Source organism: Lipophrys pholis (assembly GCF_963383615.2).
Source record: "Lipophrys pholis genome assembly, contig: SCAFFOLD_41, whole genome shotgun sequence".
In the NCBI taxonomy this organism is placed as follows: Eukaryota; Metazoa; Chordata; class Actinopteri; order Blenniiformes; family Blenniidae; genus Lipophrys; species Lipophrys pholis.
This window is the reverse complement of record NW_028291851.1, coordinates 172,104-182,217: the sequence shown is the minus strand read 5'-3', so window position 1 is coordinate 182,217 and position 10,114 is coordinate 172,104. Positions and strand designations below refer to the sequence as shown.

General features: G+C 51.3%; 1 protein-coding gene across 1 annotated transcript; it reads left to right on the top strand.

The window, feature by feature from the left end:
- Positions 1-311: 311 nt before the first annotated feature.
- On the top strand, positions 312-9,768 carry LOC308128433 (uncharacterized protein). The gene is made up of 7 exons (XM_080494133.1): positions 312-501; positions 2,187-2,416; positions 2,533-2,643; positions 3,971-4,024; positions 4,469-4,621; positions 6,757-6,879; positions 9,421-9,768. Exons 1-7 carry the CDS (start codon positions 495-497, stop codon positions 9,457-9,459), a joined length of 717 nt encoding a protein of 238 aa, XP_080350259.1. The 5' UTR covers positions 312-494; the 3' UTR covers positions 9,460-9,768.
- The last annotated feature ends 346 nt before the right edge of the window (positions 9,769-10,114 follow it).

The window sequence follows — 10,114 nt, the reverse complement described above, 5'->3', positions numbered from 1 at the left end:
AGACTGTGAGGAGGTGGAGACTGGGAGGAGGAGGAGACTGGGAGGAGGAGGAGACTGGGAGGAGGAGGAGACTGGGAGGTGGTGGAGACTGTGAGGAGGTGGAGACTGTGAGGAGGGAGACTGTGAGGAGATGGAGACTGTGAGGAGGGAGACTGTGAGGAGGTGGAGACTGTGAGGAGGGAGACTGTGAGGAGGTGGAGACTGTGAGGAGGTGGAGACTGTGAGGAGGGAGACTGTGAGGAGGTGGAGACTGTGAGGAGGTGGAGACTGTGAGGAGGTGGAGACTGTGAGGAGGGAGACCGTGAGGAGGTGGAGACTGTGAGGAGGTGGAGACTGTGAGGAGGGAGACCGTGAGGAGGTGGAGACTGTGAGGGCATTTGTTTGGCTGTTTAGTTGCAGTCTGGTTGTTTAGTTGCAGAGTTTCACTGACCGGTGTTGTGTAAGGTTCCGTCTCCATTACAGGAAGAGCCAGACGAGGTTCCCTGCAGCAGATCATGGAAGGTAATCCGACTGTTCATGATCAAATCCAGATGTTTCTCACTTCCTGTTGTGCACAATGTTTTTCTTTTCTCTGCCTCACTACTGCTGCACAGCTGCTCTCACTTCCCATGTGATCTCATGTAGTATTGTGCAATCTCATGTAACAAAATGGAATCTCATATAGTATAGAATAATCTCATGTAGTCCCATGTAATCTCATTTAGGTTTATCTAGTCCCATGTAATCTCATGTAACCTCATGTAGTCCTGTGTAATATCATGTAATATCATATAGTCCTATGTAATATCATGTAGTTATATGTAATCTCATGTAACCTCATGTAGTCCCATGTAATATCATGTAGCCCCATGTAATCTCATGTAACCTCATGTAGTCCCGTGTAATATCATGTAGTTTTATGTAATCCCATGTAACCTCATGTAGTCCCATGTAATATCATGTAGCCCCATGTAATCTCATGTAACCTCATGCAGTCCCATGTAATCTCATGTAATCTCAAGGAGTCCCATGTAAACTCGTGTAGTTTTATGTAATCTCATGTAACCTCATGCAGTCCCATGTAATATCATGTAGCCCCATGTAGTCCTAGGTAATCTCATGTAACATCATGTAAACTCATGTAGTCTAAATTAATCCCATGTAGTCCCATGTACTCTCATGTAGTTTTATATAATCTCATATAACCACATGTAACCTCATCGAGTCCCATGTAATCGCATGTAGTCTTATGTAATCTCATGTAGCATCATGTATTCTCATGTAATCTCATGTAGTTCCATTTAATATCATGTAATCTCAAGGAGTCCCACGTAATCTCATGTAGTTTTATGTAATCTCAAGGAACTTCATGTATTCTCATGTGGTTTAAATTAATCTCATGTAATCTCATGTAACCGCATACAGTCCCATGTAATCGCATGTGGTTTTATGTAACCTCATGTAGTCCCATGTAATATCATGTATCATGTTAGTCAAATGTACATCTCATGTAGTCTCATGTTAGTCTCATGTTCACCTCATGTTAGTCTAATTTAGTCTCACGTTTATATCATGTTCACCTCATGTTAGTCTCATGTTAGTCTCATTTAGTCTCATGTTTATCTCATGTTCACCTCATGTTAGTCTCATTTAGTATCATGTTTATCTCACGTTCACCTCACGTTGGTCTCATGTTAGCCTCATGTTAGTCTCATTTAGTCTCATGTTTATCTCATGTTCACCTCATGTTAGTCTCATTTAGTATCATGTTTATCTCACGTTCACCTCATGTTAGTCTCATGTTAGTCTCATGTTAGTCTCATGTTCACCTCATGTTAGTCTCATGTTAGTCTCATGTTCACCTCACGTTGGTCTCATGTTCACCTCATGTTAGTCTCATGTTCACCTCATGTTAGTCTCATTTAGTCTCACTCTGAATGTAGGACCAAGCATTTAGAAACTCTGAGCCATGAATTCATAGTGTCAGTGCAGAACACACACACACACACACACACACACACACACACACACACACACACACACACACACACACACACACACACACACACACACACACACACACACACACACACACAGTACTTAACCTTTAAAGTACTTAAAGTACTCCATCTACCACTTGCTGTTGAGTGTCATCAGTTCATATTTTCACTCTATTGCTGCTCAGCCTGACTGTTTCTCCACTGCAGCTCACAGTCCTCTGGTGGATCCAGGTTCTGTGGTGGATCCAGGTTCTCTGGTGGATCCAGGTTCTCTGGTGGATCCAGGTTCTCTGGTGGATCCAGGTTCTCTGGTGGATCCTGGTCATCTGGTGGATCCAGGTTCTGTGGTGGAACCAGGTCCTCTGGTCGCCGTCACCTTCCAGAGAAACATCCACCGTAAAGACAAGTTCCTGGAGTCTGAACCCAAAGCTCTGGGGGTGTGTGTGTGTGTGTGTGTGTGTGTGTGTGTGTGTGTGTGTGTGTGTGTGTGTGTGTGTGTGTGTGTGTGTGTGTGAGAGAGTGTGTACTAAGGATATTGGTCCTGTGTTTCCAGATCACTCAGATGGTCCTCAGTGTTTTCATGATAAGCAGCGTCGGACTGCTTCACTTCAAAGGTCTGAATCCAGTTCATACTGTCGTGGTCATCGTCATCTGCTCTGGGCTGGTACACACTCTACACACTGTACATACTACATACTGTACACACTGTACACACTGTACACACTGTACATACTGTACACACTGTACACACTGTACATACTGTACACACTGTACACTGTACATACTGTACATACTGTACATACTGTACACACTGTACACACTACATACTGTACACTGTACATACTGTACATACTGTACACACTGTACATACTGTACAGACTGCACACACTACATACTGTAAACTGTACACACTGTAAACACTGTACATACTGTACACACTGTACACACTGTACACACTGTACATACTGTACACACTGTACACACTGTACATACTGTACACACTGTACATACTACATACTGTACACTGTACACACTGTACATACTGTACACACTGTACACACTGTACATACTGTACACACTGTACATACTACATACTGTACACTGTACACACTGTACTCACTGTACATACTGTACACTGTACACACTGCACATACTGTACACACTGTACATACTACATACTGTACACTGTACACACTGTACATACTACATACTGTACACACTGCACATACTGTACACACTGTACACACTACACACTGTACATACTACATACTGTACATACTGTACACTGTACAAACTGTACATACTACATACTGTACACGGTACACACTGTACACACTGTACATACTACATACTGTACACTATACACACTGTACACACTGTACATACTGTAGACAATGTACAGACTCGTGTCTGTATTTGGGAGGTGACTAGTTCCAGACTCAGATGTGGGTTTTTTTGGGGGGAGCTGACTAGTTCCAGACTCAGATGTGTTTTCTGGGGGGGAGCTGACTAGTTCCAGACTCAGATGTGTTTTTTGGGGGGGAGCTGACTAGTTCCTGACTCAGATGTGTTTTCTGGGGGGGAGCTGACTAGTTCCTGACTCAGATGTGTTTTTCTGGGGGGGAGCTGACTAGTTCCAGACTCAGATGTGTTTTTCTGGGGGGGAGCTGACTAGTTCCTGACTCAGATGTGTTTTTCTGGGGGGGAGCTGACTAGTTCCAGACTCAGATGTGGGTTTTTTGGGGGGAGCTGACTAGTTCCAGACTCAGATGTGGGTTTTTTGGGGGGGAGCTGACTAGTTCCAGACTCAGATGTGTTTTTTGGGGGGGAGCTGACTAGTTCCTGACTCAGATGTGTTTTTCTGGGGGGGAGCTGACTAGTTCCAGACTCAGATGTGGGTTTTTTGGGGGGAGCTGACTAGATCTTGGTTCACACTTTCATTGCAGTATAGGTCAAGCTGCCGAACTGTAAATGTGTATTTGTGTTTCCAGGTGGTGGTCGCTGGGTATCTCGCCATCGCTGCCCAGAAACTCCACCTGCTCACTGTGAGTCTGCCAGCCTCCATCAGCCTCCATCAGCTGTACCTGTCTCTTGTCAGGGCACATCACTGGTCACAAGCTCCACCCTGGACCACTCCATCACCACTCCATCACCACTCCATCACCACTCCACCCATGGTCACCCAACATGTTAAAACAGGAGTTAAAACTCCACATTTCACATTTTGTCGTTGATCTCTCCCTCTCTTTACTTCTCTCTCTCCCTCTCTTTCCCTCTCTCCCTCCCTCCCCCTCTCCCTCTTCCTCTTCCTCTCCCTCTCCCTCCCTTCCTCTCCCTCTCCCTCTCTTTCCCTCCCCCCCCTCTCTCCCTCTCTTTCCCTCTCTCCCTCCCTCTCCCTCCCTCCCTCTCCCTCTCCCTCTCTCCCTCCCCCCTCCCTCCCCCTCCCTCCCCCTCTCCCTCTTCCTCCCCCCCCCCCCCCCCCCCTCCAGCTCAGGGCCTGTTTGGTGATGCAGATCTTTTCTTCCGTCGCTTCATTGATCCAGATGATCTGCAGCTTGGTTGAGATGAATAATCCTCAGATCCACTGCTGGCATATGGACAAGCTGAACTCCTCCCTGGAGTACTCCTGTTACCTAATGGAGGTCAGTTACTTTAGTAATCTACCTGAACTCTTCCCTGGAGTACTCCTGTTACCTAATGGAGGTCAGTTACTTTAGTAATCAACCTGAACTCCTCCCTGGAGTACTCCTGTTACCTAATGGAGGTCAGTTACTTTAGTAATCTACCTGAACTCCTCCCTGGAGTACTCCTGTTACTTAATGGAGGTCAGTTACTTTAGTAATCTAGCTGAGCTCTTCCCTGGAGTACTCCTGTTACTTAATGGAGGTCAGTTACTTTAGTAATCTACCTGAACTCCTCCCTGGAGTACTCCTGTTACCTAATGGTGGTCAGTTACTTTAGTAATCTACCCGAATGAAAGTGATATACAATCATGTGACCTTGTGATGTTTTGACCTTGTGACCTTGTGTGATCCTGTGACCTTCTGTCCTTGTGGCCTTTTGACCTTGTGACCTTGTGTGATCCTGTGACCTTGTGACCCTGTGACCCTGTGATCTTGTCACCTTGTGATTTTGTGGCCTTGTGACCTTGTGACACTGTGACCTTCTGTCCTTGTGGCCTTTTGACCTTGTGACCTTGTAACCTTGAAACCCTGTGGCCTTTTGATCTTGTGACCTTGAGAACCTGTGGCACTGTGGCCTTGTGACCTTGTGCCCTTGTGCCTTTGTGACCTTGTGACCTTGTGGCCTTGTGCCCTTGTGTCCTTGTGACTTTGTGACCTTGTGACCTTGTGGCCTTGTGCCTTTGTGACCTTGTGACCTTGTGGCCTTGTGACCTTGTGCCCTTGTGCCTTTGTGACCTTGTGACCTTGTGGCCTTGTGCCCTTGTGACTTTGTGACCTTGTGGCCTTGTGCCCTTGTGCCTTTGTGACCTTGTGACCTTGTGACTTTGTGACCTTGTGGCCTTGTGCCCTTGTGCCTTTGTGACCTTATGGCCTTGTGCCTTTGTGCCCTTGTGCCTTTGTGACCTTGTGGCCTTGTGACCCTGTGCCCTTGTGACTTTGTGACCTTGTGGCCTTGTGACCTTGTGCCCTTGTGCCTTTGTGACCTTGTGCCCTTGTGACCTTGTGCCCTTGTGCCTTTGTGACCTTGTGACCTTGTGGCCTTGTGACCTTGTGCCTTTGTGCCCTTGTGCCTTTGTGACCTTGTGACCTTGTGGCCTTGTGACCCTGTGCCCTTGTGCCTTTGTGCCCTTGTGCCTTTGTGACCTTGTGGCCTTGTGACCCTGTGCCCTTGTGGCCTTGTCCCCTTGTGCCTTTGTGACCTTGTGACCTTGTGGCCTTGTGACTTTGTGCCTTTGTGACCTTGTGACCTTGTGGCCTTGTGCCCTTGTGACCTTGTGCCCTTGTGACCTTGTGCCCTTGTGCCTTTGTGCCCTTGTGCCTTTGTGACCTTGTGACCTTGTGGCCTTGTGACCCTGTGCCCTTGTGACTTTGTGACCTTGTGGCCTTGTGCCCTTGTGCCTTTGTGACCTTGTGACCTTGTGACTTTGTGACCTTGTGGCCTTGTGCCCTTGTGCCTTTGTGACCTTATGGCCTTGTGACCTTGTGCCCTTGTGCCTTTGTGCCCTTGTGCCTTTGTGACCTTGTGGCCTTGTGACCCTGTGCCCTTGTGACTTTGTGACCTTGTGGCCTTGTGACCTTGTGCCCTTGTGCCTTTGTGACCTTGTGCCCTTGTGACCTTGTGCCCTTGTGCCTTTGTGACCTTGTGACCTTGTGGCCTTGTGACCTTGTGCCTTTGTGCCCTTGTGCCTTTGTGACCTTGTGACCTTGTGGCCTTGTGACCCTGTGCCCTTGTGCCTTTGTGCCCTTGTGCCTTTGTGACCTTGTGGCCTTGTGACCCTGTGCCCTTGTGGCCTTGTCCCCTTGTGCCTTTGTGACCTTGTGACCTTGTGGCCTTGTGACTTTGTGCCTTTGTGACCTTGTGACCTTGTGGCCTTGTGCCCTTGTGACCTTGTGCCCTTGTGACCTTGTGCCCTTGTGCCTTTGTGCCCTTGTGCCTTTGTGACCTTGTGACCTTGTGGCCTTGTGACCCTGTGCCCTTGTGACTTTGTGACCTTGTGGCCTTGTGACCTTGTGCCCTTGTGACCTTGTGCCCTTGTGCCGTTGTGACCTTGTGACCTTGTGCCCTTGTGACCTTGTGACCTTCTGGCCTCCAGAACAGTCACTCTCACTTCTTTGCCGGAGCCGTGCTGATGGAGGTCACTCTGCTGGCCGTCTCCATCACCCTGGCTGCTTACTGCTGCAAGGTGATCAACTGCTGTGGTCCTGCTCCCAAGATGGTAAGAACCTCATTCTCATCACCTCTACTACATTATCATCTGCTCCACCTCTATCCTCATTCTCATCACCTCTACTACATTATCATCTGCTCCACCTCTATCCTCATTCTCATCACCTCTACTACATTATCATCTGCTCCACCTCTATCCTCATTCTCATCACCTCTACTACATTATCATCTGCTCCACCTCTATCCCCATTCTCATCACCTTGACCTCAGTGTAATCTCCTCTAAGGGGGACTAGGGGGTGGAGGGTCTTGTTAAAAGGGGGACGAAGATCTTATTCAGGGAGGCTGGGGAGGTTGAGGGTTTTGTTCAGGGGTGACAGGTGAGGGTCTAGGGAAAGACCCAGAGGAAAGAGGAGGAGCCAGAGAAAAAGGGGAGGAGCCAGAGGGCCCAGAGGAAAGGGGAGGACCCAGAGGAAAGAGGAGGACCCAGAGGACAGGGGAGGACCCAGCGGAAATGGGAAGATCCACATGACCCAGAGGACAGGGGAGGATCCAGAGGACCCAGCAGAAAGAAAAGGATCCACATGACCCAGAGGATAGGAGAGGACCCAAAGGACAGGTCAGGATCCAGAGGACCCAGAGGACCCAGCAGAAAGGGGAGGATCCAGAGGACCCAGCAGAAAGGGAAGGATCCACATGACCCAGAGGATAGGAGAGGACCCAAAGGACAGGTCAGGATCCAGAGGACCCAGAGGACCCAGCAGAAAGGGGAGGATCCAGAGGACCCAGCAGAAAGGGAAGGATCCACATGACCCAGAGGATAGGAGAGGACCCAAAGGACAGGTCAGGATCCAGAGGACCCAGAGGACCCGGCAGAAAGGGGAGGACCCAGAGGACAGGGGAGGACCCAGAGGATCCAGAGGACAGGGGAGGATCCAGAGGATCCAGAGGATCCAGAGGACCCAGAGGACCCAGAGGAAAGGGGAGGATCCAGAGGACCCAGCAGAAAGGGAAGGATCCACATGACCCAGAGGATAGGAGAGGACCCAAAGGACAGGTCAGGATCCAGAGGACCCAGAGGACCCAGCAGAAAAGGGAGGATCCAGAGGACCCAGCAGAAAGGGAAGGATCCACATGACCCAGAGGATAGGAGAGGACCCAAAGGACAGGTCAGGATCCAGAGGACCCAGAGGACCCGGCAGAAAGGGGAGGACCCAGAGGACAGGGGAGGACCCAGAGGATCCAGAGGACAGGGGAGGATCCAGAGGACCCAGAGGATCCAGAGGAAAGGGGAGGATCCAGAGGACCCAGCAGAAAGGGAAGGATCCACATGACCCAGAGGATAGGAGAGGACCCAAAGGACAGGGGAGGATCCAGAGGACCCAGAGGACCCAGCAGAAAGGGGAGGATCCAGAGGACCCAGAGGACAGGGGAGGATCCAGAGGACCCAGAGGATAGGGGAGGACCCAGAGGACAGGGGAGGAGCCAGAGGATCCAGAGGACAGGGGAGGATCCAGAGGACCCAGAGGATAGGGGAGGACCCAGAGGATCCAGAGGACAGGGGAGGATCCAGAGGACCCAGAGGATAGGGGAGGACCCAGAGGATCCAGAGGACAGGGGAGGATCCAGAGGACTCAACGGAAAGGGGGGGATCCACATGACCCAGAGGATAGGGGAGGACATAGAGGAAAGGGGAGGATCCAGAGGACAGGACCCTGAGGACCCAGAGGATAGGGGAGGACATAGAAGACAGGGGAGGATCCAGAGGACAGGACCCTGAGGATAGGGGAGGACATAGAAGACAGGGGAGGATCCAGAGGACAGGACCCTGAGGACCCAGAGGATAGGGGAGGACATAGAGGAAAGGGGAGGATCCAGAGGACAGGACCCTGAGGACCCAGAGGATAGGGGAGGACATAGAAGACAGGGGAGGATCCAGAGGACAGGACCCTGAGGATAGGGGAGGACATAGAAGACAGGGGAGGATCCAGAGGACAGGACCCTGAGGATAGGGGAGGACATAGAAGACAGGGGAGGATCCAGAGGACAGGACCCTGAGGACCCAGAGGATAGGGGAGGACATAGAGGAAAGGGGAGGATCCAGAGGACAGGACCCTGAGGACCCAGAGGATAGGGGAGGACATAGAGGAAAGGGGAGGATCCAGAGGACAGGACCCTGAGGACCCAGAGGATAGGGGAGGACATAGAAGACAGGGGAGGATCCAGAGGACAGGACCCTGAGGACCCAGAGGATAGGGGAGGACATAGAAGACAGGGGAGGATCCAGAGGACAGGACCCTGAGGACCCAGAGGATAGGGGAGGACATAGAGGAAAGGGGAGGAGCCAGTAGAAACCCACACACATGGAGAATATGCAAACTCCACACAGAAAGTGCTTGAACCCAGGACCTTCTGGCTGTGCAGTGGGAGTGCGAACCACTGCCCACGGTGCAGAATGCCTCCAGTGGATGAAGAAATGAAGCGCTGGTCCCCGAGAGGCTTCATGTGGACTGAAGAGGCTGAATGAACTGATGAACTGATCATGTTTGGCTGAATTGTCTCCTTTCTTTTGGTCTTTGTCTTCTTTTCAGCCGGTGATCACGGTGAAGACAGCTACGGTGCAGCAGTGAGGAGGGACAGACCCCCCCACTGGCAGAGGACCCCCACCCACTGACCGACCCACTGGCAGGGGAGTCCCCCACTGGTAGAGGACTGATCCCCCCCACTGGCAGAGGACCCCCACTGGTAGAAGACTTACCTCCCCACTGGAAGAGGACTGATCCTCCCCCACTGGCAGGGGAGTCCTCCACTGGTAGAGGACTGATCCCCCCCACTGGCAGAGGACTGATCCTCCCCCACTGGCAGGGGAGTCCCCCACTGGTAGAGGACTGATCCCCCCCACTGGCAGGGGACCCCCACTGGTAGAAGACTTACCTCCCCACTGGAAGAGGACTGATCCTCCCCCACTGGCAGGGGAGTCCCCCACTGGTAGAGGACTGATCCCCCCCACTGGCAGGGGACCCCCACTGGTAGAAGACTTACCTCCCCACTGGAAGAGGACTGATCCTCCCCCACTGGCAAGGGAGTCCCCCACTGGTAGAGGACTGATCCCCCCCACTGGCAGGGGACCCCCACTGGTAGAAGACTTACCTCCCCACTGGAAGAGGACTGATCCTCCCCCACTGGCAGAGGAGTCCCCCACTGGTAGAGGACTGATCCCCCCCCCACTGGCAGGGGAGTCCCCCACTGGTAGAGGACTGATCCCCCCCACTGGCAGAGGAGTCC